At 39.0% G+C, this 19,898-nt stretch overlaps 1 protein-coding gene across 1 annotated transcript in view; it reads right to left on the minus strand.

Moving 5' to 3' along the window:
* Window positions 1-19,898, minus strand: part of SNTG1 (syntrophin gamma 1) — a 4,111,241-nt gene that overhangs the window by 531,999 nt on the left and 3,559,344 nt on the right. The window contains exon 20 of the mRNA XM_044065493.1: window positions 7,629-7,781. Within this exon, the coding sequence (XP_043921428.1) occupies window positions 7,629-7,781 (153 nt within the window). The remainder of the gene's footprint in view (window positions 1-7,628; window positions 7,782-19,898) is intronic.

The raw sequence follows: 19,898 nt of genomic DNA on the forward strand, positions 1-19,898 counted from the left end.
ACCCTCTAATACACTTATTCCTAATCCTGTCCATCCTCGTCACACCCAGTGCAAATCTTAACATCTTCAACTCTGCCACATCAAGCTCTGACTCCTGCCTTTTTGTCAATGCCACTGTCTCCAACCCATATAACATAGCTGGTCTCACTACTCTATTGTAGACCTTCCCTTTCACTCTTACTGGTACTCATCTGTCACAAATCACTCCTGGCACTCTTCTCCACCCACTCCATCCTGCCTGTACTCTCTTCTTCACCTCTCTTCCACACTCACCATTACTCTGAACTGTTGATCCCAAGTATTTAAACTCATCCACCTTCACCACCTCTACTCCCTGCATCCTCACCATTCCTCTATCCTCCCTCTCATTCACACACAATTATTCTGTCTTAGTCCTGCTGACCTTCATTCCTCATATCTCTAGAGCATATCTCCACCTCTCCAAGGTGTCCTCCACCTGTTCCCTACTCTCACTACAGATCACAATGTCATCTGCAAACATGACAGAACAATGAACAATATTATTAGAATGAGGGTAATTAAATATGTAATTGAGAACAAACAATATAGCGGTATAGCTCAGAAATGTATATATTGCATGCAATGAGATACTACTACCAGAGCTGCTGACTGTAAAATCCTGGACTTACTGGAGAGACAGAATGCAAAAACATATTGTGGTAGCTCCCTTATTAATAACTATGCATATGCAAGAAGCTGTTCCTGCTTCAAGTAACACAGAGATGCTCATTGTTGCCGTTGGTACCAATGAGTCATTTGTTCATAAGATCATAGATAAACACTACTCTGTCAGTCTACAGATTGTTATAAGCCTAGCCAATGACCAGAAGTCAGAATCAAACCCTGTACTTAGTATTTGTGAGGTAAAGACCTTACACATTATGGCAAACCTTCCTCATCTAACACTAGCCTGCATCTAAAATATGATACCCTTCACAATACAGAAATAGCATACAGAGAGGCAACACACAAGATTTTGGTGACATGCGTGACATTTGTATGTTGGTCACTGGGTCTTGGGGGGTACTTATTGATTTTAGACACCAAGGTATGTAGGGCTTTATGAATATTAGCTACAGGGACCTTTCAGAAAACAATAGGCTCATGTTGTGTGTATTGCAGGTTTTTGCCTCAAGGATTATCCACAAGTTTCTCAGTGCCATGTAGGGTTGCCACCCCTCCATTTTTTTTCGGACTATCCAGAAATCAAACTGATTCTCCAGTAGTGTGGAAAACACTGTAGAAACTCTGATATTCTGTTTCAAAAAAGGAAACAGACTATCGAAGTTTGTAAATCAGCTGATTTACTATGCTTTTTTACAGAAAAGCATAGTAAATCAGCCGAAAACAGGCAACAGGAATGGAAAAACCTCAACCACCTCCACCATCTACCCCTTAAGCACCTGAAAAACATATTGCACCCCCGCCAGGTGATGCTATCGTGATGTCACAAAATGGGCGGAATATGGGCGGGAGAGGGGGTGGGGTGGGCACAGTTACTGGTGATGCGAGGGGTGTGGCTTTACTCCAGTTTTAGCCACAACGAAAGGTGGCAACCCTAGTGCCATGCTACAGCATGTGGGGGACCACATGTGATTTCCACATATCAAAGAGAAAAGAAGAAACATCATGGTGTCATTTTTGATATATGCCATTTCCCTGAGGTACTGGGATTCATTGACTGCACCCACATCTTAATACAGGTCCCACCAGGGAAAACAAATCATCTACCATAACAGGCTCCACTCCATCAACTACAAGGTGGTCTGTAATACACTGAGTATACTATGCAGTGTGTCAGCTTTCTATCCAGGCAGTATCCACAACTTTGACATATGTGTGACTTTTATCAGTGTTTGTGTTGGGTAATTTTCCATGAGGTCATCTTACTGATGATGCCAGATATGTCCTAGACCCATGGCTAGAGAATCCAATTGGAAATCCACAAAGTATACCTAAGAATTCATACAGCATTGCTTTGCTATAAACCAGAAATATTGCTGAGCTGGGTTTGGAATGTTAAAGCTCCACTTCTCCTCTGTAGATGTTTGCGGTGGTGCATTGCATTATAATTTTGTAACCTGCAGTAAAACCTTTGATACTATTCACCATGCTGGAATTATTATTGAAAAAGTAGAGAAACTTAATGCAACTCCCTAGGTTGTCCTCTGGATTATAAATTATCAATCCAATAAATCCCAGGATGAGAATGAATGCAAAATTGTATTGAGTGGTGTGCCCCAGGGATCCATGCTATGATGTCTCCTATTTGGCTTTCATGTTGCAGACATCCAAGTCAATATCCCAGAAATATGGCTTAACAAGTCTGTTGATAACTCTTTGATGGGTATCAATATCTGCTCATCAACTGGTATTAAACAGCTCCAACAATAGATGAAATAGGCACATACCTGATATACTGAAAACAGTCTTAAGTTAGATGCATAAAAGTGTAGTCTAGGTGCATTTGGGAAAACAAACTGTTCCCATTTATAAATGGTACTGTTCTTCAGAGAGAGTAGGCCATAACAGACCTGAATACTTACGTGGACTGCTCACTCTCATTCAATCATCATATTTCTACCATATTCAGGAAATCCGTCTATCTGGCCCAGTTAGTTATCAGGGAAATATCTTCAAGAACCAAAGCAGCCATCCTACCCATGAACTATTTGCTTATGATATCCTTCATCAACAAGAATTCTCCTTGGGTATGCAAAAATCCAAGCAAATTGCTCAACTGCAGTGGCCCCCAAGGATTTCTAACCAAGAAAAGTATAAGTCTTGAGTCAATCAACTATCCCCAAATATTAGCATGACTGTCCTTGTACTCAGTAGCCTATTGGCTGATCTGAAGTCATATGTGTCAAGCTCAGATAGAGGTGCCTGCAGCTCTATCATGTCTGTCACTGGTCACTGGGTCTGTGGACCCCGACCCTTTGCACTCTACTCCCAAACCAGGAGGGATACCTTGTTGTGTGTCTCTGCAATCATGTCAGTGGCCCTTCTATGGACCCACTCATTTTAGCCACTGACAGCATTGATGTCCTGTATAAGGTCCCATCAAACATAGAAGACCCAGTAAAGTCTCTAGTGGTGGAGGTTCTACCAACAATGTTCAAGGATGTCTTTCAGAAGGATGTCATCTATGCCTGGGAGACGTTGCCCTTTTGGTTACAATCAACCTTAGGCATGACAACCTGTAATACCAAAGAAATACAATTAAAGTTGTTGTCAGGTTGTACATGCCTCACCCCCTACCCAGCAACACACAAAACTGTCCAGTGTTGAGGAGAACCTTGTTGCCTGGCACCCATGATTCAGGGCTGTCCATGTGTTCAATTGTTATCCGTGCACTGATAGTAGGTATGTTGTGTTTCTGGATGATGCAATGACATTGGGTTGGATGTCACATTACCTTGAGTAGGAAATCTTGCAGAAACATGGCTGTGTATGGACAACTCACATCTTCTATATATCCATGGGACACAGAGGCAAACATGCTTTTCTGGTAACTGTGTGGGGATACAAGAATGGTAAAATGCATCTTAGTACTCCCCAAAATTGCAGAAGCCTGCAACAGAGGATATGACTGCCAGTGTATTTTACAGCCTCCCTGACAATAACTTAGACTATGCTCATCAAGTACAGTATGCCTGTCCCCACAAGACACTCAAAACTGGCATATGATTCCCAAGGGTAGATAATCTGTGAAGCCCAAAGGTAGGCTGGAGCATATGTAAAGGCATCCAAAATTTAGTTCTGAAGAAAGTCCAATTAGGTATAACAGGATGAAAGCACTCAACCCAATAAAGTGTTTATATTTTCATTAAACTAACAAGTTTATTTCAGAGTCCTTTGGCACTTCTGGAGTGTTATTTTCAATTTTATTAGTGCTTTTTTCAATACTCTGTATGCCACATTGGTTGGTTAAGGAAAAAATAGAGTTGCTAATGTGCAGAAATGGCCATAGGTATAAATACCATGCAGCTCATAGACTCATTACATGCCACCATTCACACCTTAACACCATCTTGCCACATTATGCATTTTGTAGTATGCAATGGTAGTTTCTGTACATGAGAATAATGGTGCATCTCTTCTGATGTAAGGGTAAGTATGATTGCCATTCATTATGTATATCAGAACTGAATTACCCACTGCTATAGTGTGCAGAGATGTAAATGTCCTAGTTACCTGAAACCACCTGAATGTACATGTTGCCTTGCTAACCCACATGTACACCATAAATGTCATAGAATGCTCAAATTCCTCATTTCCATGGAAATGTCCTGTTCAGTCTGCCTGCACAGCATACCAACAACCACACAGTGGGTGACAAGATTAGTGTGGCACAAAAAAGGATGATATTTGACGGGGGTTATGAATTTCATAAATTCTGATATTGCATCACTCCACCATATGCTCATGTAGGTACCACGTTCACTTGTTTATCGACTGGCATTTGGGTATTACCACTGTTCTGTCTTCTGGTGCATTATAGTGGTTGCCAGGCACATGATGATAGCTGCCTGTGCTGCCAAACTTGCTTGCCTGCCTTTGGTAAGTTCCAGTAGCACCATGTGCATGTTGGTTGATATGCATGCTTCCACTGTTCATGGTCACATGGTAGGTATTTGTCCTGGTGCCATACAACATACACAATTATAAACATTCACATAAACACTCTGTCCATGGCCTATATGTCCAGAACTACCATCCTGCCATTGTAGACCCACCAGCCTTGACAAAGGGTAAAGTGCCATTGCACTGTTGTATGCACATTATCCAAAAGGGACATTTGAGTCTGTATACCTAAGCAGAAGTATTACTCCTGGCATAGAAACATAATTAGCAGCTGTTTAGTCAACTTATATTTCCCTGTCCATTTATGTTTTTATTTTGTACAACATCTGCAGCAGCAGTGCTGGTGGTCCGGCAGCAGCCCTATTATAAAATCAGACCATCTATCTTCTGTAGGCTCATTATTTACCTTCAAGCTTACCTCTCTGTTGGATGAAGGCAGCTCTGTGATTGAAGTGACATGAAGGCATCTCCGGTGGCCCCTGGTAGTAATTCACCAGAAGGAATTGCTGTCATTCTCTCTGATGATACCTCCGGGGGATCATCGTTCATCATACATTGGGGTTGGAAGAAGATGATGGGAGAGTTTGTGGCCTATTAGCATGATACCCATACTGGCTGCCAGAAAAGGATCATTGTGTAGCTACCAAAGTTGTACTATTGCCTGACACTGTCTTGTGCACAACCTGAGGCAGATGTCAGTGGACAGGACAGTCATGCTGGTGACTGACATCCTCCTTGGTCTAGCATAGACAAAGTGGTCTGGAGCTGGGTACTGACCCTATCTCCCATTTTGGTGTTGTTCTTCCTTGTGTGACACCTCCATCTACTGTTTATTCTTCACTCACCACCAAATTAGCCCTTCCTCTGTCTGTATGCCAGTATATCTACTGTCACCATCCCTCTGTGTCAACATCTCCCCTTTTGATCTTTGTTTGTATTTTATATATGCTTGTATGCCCATACTTTTGTACTTCTTTCCATCTCTATCCTTCACCATCTACCCTTCTTGCAAAAAAAAAAAAAGAAAAAAGGCATCTGCCCCCCATAAAATATATAGCATTCTGCTCCTTCCCCACGCTTGTCCTTGTGTATATTCTCTGCTTGCCCTTCTCTCTTTTTGAATTTCTTATAAGCCCCTTTCCTCCCCATTTCAAGGAATAAAAATGAATAGAAACATTGCTGGGTATAACATTTATTCCTGAAGCATTGTAACTTGCACTTATACAAGTGCATACTCATGTGAATGCTACATGCCCAGACATTTGTTTGAAAATTCTCTAGCTGCAGTCATGAAAACAACTCTCCCTATGCCAGCACATCATTTCTGCAAACATATTTCTTAGTTCATACCTGGGGAATGGAATCCTTTCATGCCAATTGATAATTACCTTTGAGCTGTATCTTATCTTGTAGTATCTTAAGGCCTTGTGCAATCATGGAAGACATACTTCTGAATCCCAAAGTGCTTTTTATTCAATTTGGTGAGTTTTGTGGTGTAAAAGTGTGTGTGTGTGTGTGTGTGTGTGTGTGTGTGTGTGTGTGTGTGTGTGTGTGTGTGTGTGTGTGTGTGTGTGTGTGTGTGTGTGTGTGTGTGTGTGTGTGTGTGTGTGTGTGTGTGTGCGCACGCATGTGTGTGTGTGTGTGTGTGTGTGTGTGTGTGTGTGTGTGTGTGTGTGTGTGTGTGTGTGTGTGTGTGTGTGTGTGCGCGCGCATGTTTGTGTGTGTGTGTTTGTGTGTTTGTGTGTGCACGCATGTGTGTATATGAAAAAAGTGTCATCATCATAAGTGGAAGAAATGCAAACTATGTTTTGAAATGACAATATTACACTAGAAGTTATCAGAAAGAAAAACACAAGTCTGACATTATACACTGAAAGAAAAATGACAACATAAAGCTTCCTATTCCCCAAAAAAGTAAGAAATACAGACTGTCATGAAGAACATTACTGCCAGAAAAAAAGGATGCTTTAATGGTTATAGTACTCACTGTGGTTTAGGTGGTGGAGGTGGGGGATACTTTCCCAGCTTTCTCATTCAGGAGTAATTATGGCTTAGTTTACACAAATGCCACTCAGCTGTGCTATTTTCCACCCTATGTTTCTTTTGTATTATATACACATTTTAAATTTAATCATGTCTTTGTCCTTGACTTCCATGTCAAGTCTTCGTACTTGAAAGGGAAGTAATTCCTTTACAGACAAACCAGGAACTGTGTACAGTGCAACAAAGACTGCATATTAAATGGTAATTGTGTTGTTGGTTACACAAAACACTCATGGAGAAAAATAATACCTGTACTGACTGCTTTGGCATTTACCTTCATTTAGCTTTCTTCCTTGAAGGGTATTAGGATGAACTGCTTAATGTGTGACACTTTCAAGTGCGGGTAAGAAATTGTTAAACTACTTGTAGTTATTTAGAGATGGAACAATGCTGATAAGGATTATAAAACTTATGGTTAATTGAATTTTAGTTTATTACTGCAAGTATAATTACATTTGATCACGTTAAATGCTCGCTTTCAGGGTTCCATGACCGACAAAAAAATAAAGTGCTGAAAATATAAAGGCAGTGCTGTAAAGAAATAAAAGTGCATCTTTTAAACTTAAGCTAGATTGAATATATAATAAAATCAGATCATTTTACTGTGTGATTATTCATATTTCAGTGGATCTTTCATTCAGATATCTTTATCTGATGTGACAAGATGGAGGGAAAAGACAGAATGAAAAAACTAATAACCCAAACAAATGACTTATTTTCTGAAACAACTTTATGCAAATAAATATTTTATAACGGAGATTTAGAAAGTTATGCAAATTATATCATACAGTAGCTACTACTCAGTAATTCTCATTATTTGAGTGTGAAGGTCATCATGTTATGACGATTTTAATGCACTGAAAATTTATGGAACATTGAGAACTTTAGTGTACTGCCAATAAAGAATATAAAATTTAAATAAGGTAAGCTTTAGTGATATCTACAAGTCTATATAACTATAACAAATGAGATCTTACCTGTATTCGTTCCACTTCTAAAAATGTTGCTGTTTGGAAAGCTTTTTCCCAAAGAGTTATTTCATATTCTAGTTCCACACTGAAGTAGAGGTCCTCACCCGATTCATTCTGAACACTGAAGCAATGTTTCCGGCGGTCCAACAATTCACTGCCCTGATGAAAACCTGAAGTTATATAATCTGGCATTCATCAAATCTTATTTAAAACTTACATATAGACCGCTTACAGTTACACACCTCAATAAATGCAACTTACACAGAATTTAACGAGACATCAGTGTACTGTAGGTTCTCATACAGTAGTGTGAATTATTCTAAGGCAGTTGCTTTATAAAGGAAACTACTACAGTAATGCATGCAAACACATAACACCACCTATAATTTTTTAAATATGGGTCAGAATGAACAACTTTATATATTTAATATCTAATGGCTTTCTAGGAACATGGAATCTACAGTGGTAGACTATATCCTACAGCAGTTGTCACACTTTTATTTGTCCTTGCTCTAGAACCTGTAGCAGATAACATAAGAGACATTTGTAACACTTAAGGACTTGATTATTCAATCACATATCAATGCAACATATCATTACTTGCTTACAAAACAAGTTTTATTCACTTTGAGGAATTTGTTATAACTTTTTTGATATACTATCCAGGTTTCTACAAATGTTGTCTCATATTTGTCACCAGTCACTTTAAAACAAATTCTCATTAAATATAAATCATACATTTTATATTAAATGGAATAAGTCTTCTTTCTTACAAAATACCTCTCTGTAGTGCAGAGGGATGAATTCCTTACTACTACCTAAGCCATCTGTGTTCTGCTAATGAACCCAATTTGTAAAGATCTGGTGGGTGGGGATACAGTATGATGGTATTGTGTCATTTATCACAAGAAGGACAGTAGGAGTTTACAGCCAAAGAATAAGAGTCATTGGTAGAGGAAATATTAATCAGAGGACCAGCTTAACCATTCCTTTCAAACAAATATTTTGATTTGCAGTAATCTAAACCAGTACATGTTTTAAGTATCACTTCCTTTCTACCTCCTCTAAATATAATTAAGCATGGAATAATAACTTATCAGATAAATCTAACTTGTAAAAAGTTCATGAGTAGCAGGATAACACCATTGTCAGAAAAGGAAACACAAGGATTGTGTTTTCCCTAATATCTTATCCTATTCCCTGGTATCTTTTCTTATTTGTTTCACCCGTTGTTTTTAATCTCTTCTTAAAGCAAATTTAGTGACTAACCCCATTTTATAATCCCTGTGGAAAGAGACTTGTGCATAATGCTAAGTAAACATGCTCATTAGCATTTCTAGTCAATATATCTGAAATATGCCTTTCATTCTCAGTCTTACTAAAGTTATACAATGTCCTTCTACTCTACATTCTAATTGTTATACTGGTCAATACAACTTTGACAAAAATGTCAGTCAAATCCTTTTTTTTTTTCACCTTAGTATATTTTCAAAGGAATACCAACAAAAGCTACAAAAAGAAACATTTTTCTCCTTTTAATTTATTTTATTAAAGAATGGTTGTGTAAAGGTCTTAGGGTCTAGATGGAATGGTTTAAAGGCAATGTGCCATTGCCTGTTGATTAGATTCAGAAGATATTTCAGTTACACACTATATACTCACTACACATATATCAGCTTGTGCAAAAGTTTCAAACTGAATTCAATTTAATTTCAGAAGAATATGGCTGAAAAATTCTGAACTTATTTCTGGCATGTCTAAATTCAGAGAAATGGATTTACTTCGAACACATACATTTCCATTATATATAAGCATCTTAAAGCTTCAGATTTGAAGCGTGCCAAATATCCAGTGAAAAATATTACAAAATATTATGATAGCAACCATTCAGAAAAACAAAATGTTCTGCTTTATACTGCTCTGCTGGAGCTAGTCTGATCAGTCTAAATATACAAAAGACCTTCTATATGTTCACGGATGAAAACAAAGATTATTTCTTATTTTGTTTGATTATTTAATGTGCTTCTAAGAAATTGATTTTATTAAATGACTTTACCTGTTCTAGTCTGCGTGAATAAGAATCATCAGCCTTCGCTTTGTGCATCTCTGTCAGAAGCTAAAAAATGCATTACTAGAGCATGGAAATTTGCTTGTGTTCCTACAGTCGATTAGTTGCTTAATTTCCATTAATCACATTTATTGCTTGTAACTGTAGATATTGCACTTGAAACATCAATTTAAATTAGGTGGTCTATTTTCTACTTTTGTAGTGCAAAATTTGAAACTTAAACTGTGCATTTCTTTTAATCCACAGTGATACAATCAGATCTAAATTGAGTAAAGCTATGAAGTGCATACCATTGCAAGCTTTAAAAGCCCAGATGAGTTTCACCTACAAAGGTTATCACTAATTAGGTTCATAGATTCATAGGTGTGTACTAGGCTAATGGCCCTGGAGCCTTTACAAGCCTAGCCCAAAAAAATTGCCCAGGCACCATGCCACCCAATGTTAGTTCACAGTGCCCCCATCCAATAGGGCAAATGGAGTGATCCCTGGAGTGAACTTTCTGTTACCCATCCACTCGTCAAGGTTTCTCTTGAAGAGGGCCAGTGAGGTGCTCTGCTTGACATGAAAGGGAAGCTTATTCCAGAGTATGGGAAGTCTTTAGGAGATGAACCTGTCCCTCCAGCATGTTCTGTTAATTATGGCAATGAGGTTGTGATCTCTGGGGCATGTGGCATGAGGGGGTTGGGATTTCTTTAGATGAAGCATTTCAAGTAGGGCTGAGTTGGACATGGCTTTGTAAGTCAAGCAGAGATCATCTCTAAGTAGATGGTAAGAGACTGAGAACAGCTGAAGTTTCTTGAGTCTGTCCATGTAGGACATGTGTTTAAGGCCTAGGATCCTTTTTGTGAGGTACTTTTGTGGCCTCTCCAGCTGTTGTAGGTGCCTGGTCAGGTACATGCCAAATGGGGCATTATATTCAATGATTGGTCTAATGAGGGATGAGTAGAGAGGGATGATGACCTCTTTCTTCCTGGATGTGAAACCTTTGGTTATAAGATGTCACGTAGAAGGACTTTCTGACCACAGTGGCAATGTGGTGGTTGAAGGTAAGCTGGCTGTCAACCTGGGTGCCCAGATCTCTTATTGTCCCTTCAGTGTTCTGTGGGCTCCCATCAACATGGGTAATTTATGGGAACTGATTATTTTCCAAAGGGGATGATAACGCATTTTTGGCGTTAAGCTTCAGGCCATGGTTCCGACACCAGTCATTGGTCTCAGAGAGGCCCTTTTGTAGGATGTCTGCATCACTTGGGGAGTTGATAATGACTCCTAGCTTGCAGCCATCAGTGAACCTGGTCAACCAAAGTCCTTCTTTGTTGGCCTGAACTTCTGAAAAGTAGATGTCAAACAGGAGAGGGCCCAGGACAGAGCCCTGTGGGACTTCACTCATGACTGGTTGACAGTCTGACGTGGAATCCTCAACTTTCACTCTGGGGGTACTGTCTGTGAGCCAGTTTGCAACTCACTTAGTGATGTAAGGATCAATGCCTAGTTTGGTGAGTTTATCAATGATATCTGAGTGGGGAATGGTATCAAAGGCCTTGACCAAGGTGAGGTAGGCTGTATGCACTGCCTTAACCTCATCCACAGCCTTGCTGATTGCCTCGAAGAAGTCAACCAGGTTCAGCAGGCAGGATCTCCCCTTGACAAAGCCAAACTGTGTGTGGTCAAGAGTTTGGAAATTGCCTGTATCTTGCACACCATACTCATCAGACTAATGGGGTGATAGTTCCCAGGGTCTGTAGTTGCTCCCCCTTTATGGAGCGGGATGAATGTAGCAGTCCACCATTCATTAGGGACATAGCCTGAGGTAAGGCTGTGATTGAACAGAGCACACAGATGTGGTGCCAGTTCATTTTGTAGCTCATGTAGGATGCAGCCAAGGATATTATCAGGTCTCATGGATGCTGTATTCTTGGCTTTGGACAATGCAGCTTTTACCTGTGCTGCATAAATGGTGGGTTCCAGGCTTTCTTCTGGTATTATGATAGGGCCCTTGGGTGGGGGGGGGGGGTAAAGTTAGCACTGAATCTGTCGGCCAATATGTTGGCTAAATCTGTTGGCTCAGTATAGGAAGTGCCATTGTGCAATAAGTCAGAGCAAATCTGGGTACTGTTTTTGAGGTTTTTGATATAGCTATAGAAGGCTTTATGGTTGTTTTTGATATCAGCTGCAATTCTGCCTTCATAGCTGGCTTTAGAGGATTTGATAAGGGATCTCAGCTTTTTGCTGAGACTGATAAGGGAGATTTTCCAGTCTTGTGATTTCATTTGTTTCTGCAAAAGTTTCTTCCTTCGGTTGTAGAGTTTATTGATGGCTGGGACCACCAGATTGGCATCCTCTTTTTTGAGGAAAGTGTCTTAGTTCTATTTGGTATGGCAAGGTCCAAGCATTTGTGTACATGCACGTATAGTGCATTGGTGTATAATTCAGCAGTCATGCAGCTATTTTCCATTGGAATGGATGCCGAGAAGTTAGCCACCTCTGTTTTTCGGAGCCCAAAGTCAGCTTTAGAGAAGTTTTCAGGGTTGTCACCTTAGCGGGGGGGGGGGGGTGTAGGGGAGATTTCCATAGTGATCAGATTTAACCAGGGAGGAACTGACTATAGGTGTGGAGCAATGGTCTCCCATGTTGGTGATAACCAGGTGAGGATGTTGCTTCTTCTAGTTGGGGTCAGAATGAGCCGGTCCTGGGCATCTGGAATTGATAAATTCCAGAAAGCATTGGGCTTGTAAATTGGTACTTGAATAGTTTTCCCAGTTGATGGAAGGGTAGTTGAATTCACCCAGTATGACAGTATTGGGCTGGACCTTCATAGATTCCAGGGTGCTTAGGAACTTGGAGTGAGAGTCTAGGGACATCTTTGGAGTTCTGTAGCAGGCTATGACTTGTATTGCCATCTTACCCAGTGTTAGTTGTACCTGAAGTATCTCAGATGCATTGTGCTGGGCTACCAGTCTAGAGATGTGTGCATCCTTTAAGAATATGGAGACACCACCACCTTTGGAGCTTCCGGATGTATTCTGGGGCCGAAAGGTATGGAATGAGTTGTAACCTCGGAGCGCAGGGAGGCTTTCTGCATCTTTCAACCAGGTCTCTGTTACAGCACAGATGTCGACATTCTCCATTTTGACGAGAGCTTCAAGTGAGTGCATCTTGAAATTTAGACTTCTAGCATTGAGCAGCATGACCCTCAGATTGCATTTATTTGTAGCTATTACAGTGAAATTTTGGTCTTTGGAACACTGCCTAAAAAAAAGGCACTATAGGGGTGGCAAGAGCCTTACCCAATACCCGGAATACCAGGGGTGACAGATGCAGGCTGTCTCTGGAAAAGCATCAAGGTCTGTCGATCATGTCATCCTAAGTAATCCGAAAAACACAAAGGAAGGCTTCTGCAGGTAGCGATTGTGGTAAATCCAATAAGTGAGAATAATCACGATATAGCGACTTTTAATGTTAGAACTTTATTAATACACAAGAACTTTCGGAAGGCTTTGTATCCTTCCTTCATCAGACAAGAACAGCACATACTAGGGTAAATCTCATTTAAATATAAACTTAATGACCCTATTAGTGACCTCATAAATGAGGACCATCCTATTTTTAAAAACACATTTCATTTTAAACCATCATTAACACATACTTTACTTGTGTTAGTCAAATATATATATATTGACAATCTATTTAATAAAATATTAGTTGCAACCAATAATATACTTAAAATATATAAAAGTATATAAGAATAAAAAGATATATAAGAATAAAAATAATATGAAAGGGACAACTGATCAGCTATAGGATAAAGCCTATAATACTGTTACTAACTAAACTATCCCTATCCTACTAACAAAATAACAGCAAGCAGGGCATACTATATAACGCAATCTGGATCATGACTCCAAATAAATAAAGAGCAGAATATACATATATTAATTCTAAATGCACTGACGCAAATAAACAGGATATATATATATCCATAATATGTTGTATGTTACCCCCCCCACACAGTATACGTAAATAAATAAATATATATAAAAAAGTGTATGTATATATCAAAAGTATGTATATATAAAAAATCCCAGCTATAATATAATGTCTAAAAACAGTCTAAAACAATAATCCATACAAATTTACAGTTCTACATACTATTTTAAATATAATTTTAGGTACCATTTTAAATACAATTTTAAATACAATTTTAATTAAAATTATGAAAGGGGCAATTCCATGAGAGGAATATAACAATGTCACTTGTTACCTCCTTAATGCCAAATGTTTCAATATACAAGTCAAGGAGATGGACTCATTCAATCCAGGTCTAATATGTGCTCCCGTTCTGATTTGCCAAAAGAGCTCTTCCTTCTCTAATTTAATCTGCCAAGGGCCTGAATTTTGATCTGTGACCACTTGTCTTAGTACTAAAAAATAGAAAGTATGATCAGGATATTCCATAACATGACGGGCCAGTGCATTATTTATATCCATCTTAGATACTGCATATAGATGTTCGTATATGCGTTTTCGCAAAGCTCTCTCGGTCTTCCCTATGTAAAAGGCTGAGCATTTATTACAAAAAGCCACGTATACTACTGCTCTAGAAGCACAATTAAAATTGCCCATAATCCTATATTTCTGTTTATTCATTGTAACATATTGCCCTTCTTGTATATGTTTACACTGGCGACATGTCCCACATTTAGACATTCCCTTACATCTATTAGATCCCATTCTTTTGTTCCTTTCTAAAAGGGATTTTAAACTGAAGCCTTTTCTATAAGTAATACCTGGTAAAGGACCCAATGTTTCAGCCAAATGCCTATCTTCTACAATAATTGACCAATTCTTCTGCAAAATATTTCTTATAAAATGATGGTCCACTGAAAATGTACACAAGAATTTGGTCCCAATGTTAACCATGTTGGTATTCATGCCCTCAGTCCCCATATTTTCTAAACTGATCAATATATGAGGCCCTTGTGAGTTCAAAATAGGTTTGAAATGCCCCGTCTGCCTTTTCAGCAAAACCTCTTTTTTAATCTCCACAATCAGGGCCCAAGGATAACCTCTATTCACAAACATATTGCTCAAATTGTCACATTCATCAGTAAAATCTATATCTCTTGTAATCATACGTGCTGCCCTTACCATCTGTCCTTTCACAACCGCTCTTTTTTGATGGTAAGGGTGACAGCTATTAAAATGTAGAAACCCATTGGAATAAGTAGGTTTGCGATAGATTTTACTAATAAATTTAGACTCAATATAATCTTTACTGAGCAATATGTCCAAATAATTAATTTCATTGGTGTGGACTTCAAACGTAAAATCTAAGAAGTCCACAAATGTCTTCATATCTTCAATGAAAGGTTCTATTTCATCTAAGGATCCTTTCCAAAGGAAAAACATGTCGTCCTGGTATCTAGTATACCAGACGACATGCTGTTTAAAAACCTCATTGTTAAACAAGAATAAATTTTCCCACTGAGCCATGACACAATTGGCAAATGCTCCCCCACATGGGGAGCCCATAGCTACCCCTGACGTCTGCTTATAAGTTAAACCATTAAAATTAAAAAAGCTATATTTTAAAATCAACTCTAATAAAGTCTCAGTTATATATATGATATTCTGCTCCACCTTTTTACTTTCCAAAACCCCCCTCAGCCATTCTAATCCAAGCTGTTGTGGGATGACTGTATATGAATCTTTAATATCTACAGTCAAGAAAATGATGTTTGGATCAAAGGGTATTTTGTTAATATTTTCCAGGAAATTCCATGAGTCCTTGCAAATCTGCTTTTCTGTTCTAATAAGTGGCTTAAGAATAGTATCCACATATTTAGCACAAGCTACTAATATAGACCCTCTGCTGTCTACAATCGGTCTAAATGGGGGTTTGCTAATGGACTTATGGATTTTTGGGGCCCCGAAAAATGATGGCATTCTAGGTGCCAAAACATTCAAGTAGGAGTGTATGTCAATATCAATAAAATCCTCTAAAAACAAATCTTCAATTGTAGCTTTTATCCTGTTGTGGGCTTTGTTCACCTCATTCAGGCTAATATTCTCATAAGGCCCCTTATTCAAATGTAAAGTCAATTCTTCAACATAATCTATCTGATTCATAAAAATAAGGCCATTCCCTTTATCGGGTTTCATAACCCGTATATTACAGTCCTGAATTAACGTAAGAAAATCACATTGCTCTACTGTAATATTAAGATTGTTTTTAGTACTACACCCCTTATTAGCTGCCAGGTATCTTAAATCTAGTTCACACGCCTTCTCGAATGTTTTCAAATTATTAACCAAAGGTGGGTTGAACAAGCTGGCTATTCTAAAAGGATTGACCAGTGATGAGCCCTTACCCAGAACAGTTGTCAGATTTAATTTACGCACAAAGAGCTTGAGGTCAATTATTGTCTTAACAAGGTCCATATGGGAATCTGGAACGAAAGTCAAGCCTTTGGAGAAAAAGTCAGCCATTTCAGTAGTGATATTTAATGTAGTGTAATTGAAAATTTTAAAATCACCCTCCGTACTATACACTATAGCAGGCTGTCCTTCCAAGATCATCATTTCCTCCTCTGGTTCTGTTTGCTCTTTACATTCATGCCAGTTGTCACGGTCTTGCTCGACCTCAAGTTCATTTGGTATGGGTTCCGGCCTTGCCAAAAACCCTGGTTATGTTCAACCCCTAACATGTCAGTCTCATGATTTGAATCATCCTGTTGTCGTCCAAAGTCATTATCCATAACGTCAGATTGCCCTGCTTGCTCATGTTCATTATCTAACTTGAAATCACAGTCCTTAGGAAGATTGTTAGTGTTATAGTCCTCTTCCAAGAACTCATCCAAAAACTGCACTTCATGCCCAACTTTAGGATTATCCCTCCTATGTATGTAAGGAAGGAATCTGTTAGGCTTGTTTTTAACTTCCCCAACCTGTGGTGGTTTAGGGTAGGCTTTATTACTTGCATATTGCTGCACATCCCTCTTTATTTTCCTCCTTTTATTCTCACTCACTTTATTAGTGGTTGCTTCTATGCTCGTAAAAATACGAGCATAATCATATTTGTATCTTAAAAAATCATGATTCTCTTTTATTTTATGTTCCAAATCTGCTAATTCATTTTTAAAAACTTCAACCTGCTGACTATAATGGTCAATGAGCATCCTAATAAACTCAAAGCTTTGTCTATCAAATAATTCAAGGAGCTGTGTATGGAAATGTGATCCTTTGATTAAACCTACCGGGAAGCGCCATTGCCTAAGTCCCTTAGGCACAATCCTTTTCTCTAGGCATTCTTCCAGGTAGGCAATCTCCAATTGCAATTTCTTGCATTTAAATAGTTTAGAATCAAATTCACCAATAAATGTACTAATGTTATTAATAATGGAAGGCGTAGCTCCTACAGAGGGCTCTATACCTCTTCTGTTGTTATTTAAACTGAAAAAGTCTTTCTTATTGAGGTAAGCGTTAACAGTAGGAACTGAGTCATGAACATAATTTGTTGCCACAGTACCTTGTGTAGTTCCGATATTAGTAGCAGGGGCTTGCCCTTGTCCTGCTGGTATACTAGGCGTAGTGTTAATGGTGGAACTCCAATCGATCGCCACAGCACCCCCTGAGCCTCTCGCCTGTCGCACTTCCTTGTTCTCAGTCATGGTTCCTATTACCATGCTGCTAGTCTTATCATGTACGATAGTGTCTCCTGAACGGCCCCGGTTAATGTTACCAAGTCTTGCCGCACTGTCCAACTTATCAATACGCTGGGTAAGCGTATCCATTCTTCCTAACAACAACTGAATTAATGTTGTTAGATTGCCGTCAGCCTTCGCCTCGTCGACCGCTTCCTTTACCCCATCACTGTTAGGATCGCCCATGTCATCTTGGGAAAATAGTGGATCCTGCGTTGAAACACTTCCTACGTTGGCCATAACAGACAATGAAACCAAAAACCGCCAAACAAACCAAGTAATCCGAAAAACACAAAGGAAGGCTTCTGCAGGTAGCGATTGTGGTAAATCCAATAAGTGAGAATAATCACAATATAGCGACTTTTAATGTTAGAACTTTATTAATACACAAGAACTTTTGGAAGGCTTTGTATCCTTCCTTCATCAGACTAAACAGCACATACTAGGGTAAATCTAATTTAAATATAAACTTAATGACCCTATTAGTGACCTCATAAATGAGGACCATCCTATTTTTAAAAACACATTTCATTTTAAACCATCATTAACACGTACTTTACTTGTGTTAGTCAAATATATATATATTGACAATCTATTTAATAAAATATTAATAAAATATGATCATGTCATCCTAAACAGATACTGGATCCCCTTAGAATGTCACCAGAAACTTAGCCAATTATTAAAGTCAATCATTTTCTGCTCATACTGTGGTATCATTCTGGGTGATGGTAGAATACTGCTCAGGGCTAGGGTCATTCCTGCCTGGGCCACATAATCAGATAGTTACATCACATCTATTTTCATGTAGTCCAGGGAGGTACATCTCAGGTCATTCACGGCCACATGGACAATGACTGAGTCATATTTGTACTTGTGGAGTGACCTGAGTGCATGTGTTATGTGATGGATCCTGGCATCTGATAGACAACTGACTGTCACCTTCTCCTTGTTCAACCTAGTGAGTGGGACATCAGTGTGCTTCACAATTGGGTCTCCTATGATTAGTACATTGAGCAAAGAGTTTTGCCTTAATGGCTTGGGTTGAGGGACACACTGTGGTGGTGAGCTATGTGTTCTGGTGTTGGTGTTGTGTCATGGTGGTCAAGTATATTTCTGTCTTGGGGGTGTCTGTTGTTTGGGTAAATTTTTATTGAGAGCCTCCGCAAAGATGGGTGTATGGTTTGTGTTTCTATGTATGGGCTGTGATGGTTGTTGTGTTGGAGGGTTGCGTGTTCTATGTAGTGATTTGCAGGTGTTGACCTTCTCCTCTTGACCAGCTAGTCCGGTCTTGGTTGCACTGCTCCAGTTTGGTGATATAAGTGAATCTCTCACAGGTATGAGTGTTGGGAGGTAAGAGGAGAGGCTTGTCTGTGTACATTAGACAGTTGCTACACTGTCTCAGAATGTGCAAGTGCACCAGGTTAGCAGGAGAAAGCACAGGGAATTGCTCTACAATCATGAGGAAGTGTTTTTAAATGAAAACATATCAGTTAGGAACATTAATGTCAGCAGTATATGTGTGTTCAGCTCATTTTTATTAAAGCTGTGTTTGTACATTTGGACTTTGGTATTCGTTCCTGGTGTTGCCTGTGGATATTTACAAGCCATACAATCATACCAGGAGGGGTGGTCATATCTAATAAGTACTGGTGCTGTTACTGTGTAGGAACAGCTAGTGCTGATAGCACCTAAGTGTGCTACAATAAATGCTACAAAATCCTGTTAAAGTGCTAGCTGATTAAGCTAATTGAAGTGCAAGAAGTATAAAAACAAGCACGTTATAAGGGGAAAATTGAAGAGCAGACTTTCTGGCACCAGTAATAGTTTACCTCAGCTGAGCGCTGCTGCATGGTGCACAAACATGGGCTTTTAAACAAGAAAGTTGAAAGGGATGGAAATAATGCCCAAATGGCCAATAAACTACAATTTCTGGACCAGAAACCACTCATCTTGTGGTAGCTAGGCTACCTAGTACTTACCACTCCCACTGGTAAGCTAGAAGGCTTCCCTCCAGCACAGAAAGGCCTGGGGGGCTTGGAAACTTACAAAACAGTCCTGGATACATCGAATCTGTATCTGGACTAGACTAGTTACAGGAAAGACAGGAAAGAAGCTTGGACCATTTTTTTTTTCCTTTGTTTTTTTTTTTTTTTTTTTTTTTTTTGCAGAAAAGCAGTTAGAACAGTACCAAAAAATACTTTAAATGCAGTACAAGCTAGCACACTTGACTGTGTAGCAATATTAAGGCAAATACAGTTTAAATAAATGCAGATAAATTAAAAACAACAAAAAAGTGCAGAGAGAAGTAAATTATGAAAAAATCAAAATGGGGGCACTTATAAAGTATCTCTTTCTCTTTCCTGTTGCTCCAAAACTGGATCCGCATAGCTTAAACAAGTGCAAACCAACGTAAACATGGGCTTTTAAACCAGAAAGTTGAAAGAGATGGAAAAACTGCAAAAACGGCCAATAAGCTACAATTGCTGGGCCAGAAAAAAAGTT

Source organism: Protopterus annectens, chromosome 3.part0 (genome assembly GCF_019279795.1).
Source record: "Protopterus annectens isolate FY-2018-M chromosome 3.part0, PAN1.0, whole genome shotgun sequence".
Taxonomy (NCBI): Eukaryota; Metazoa; Chordata; order Ceratodontiformes; family Protopteridae; genus Protopterus; species Protopterus annectens.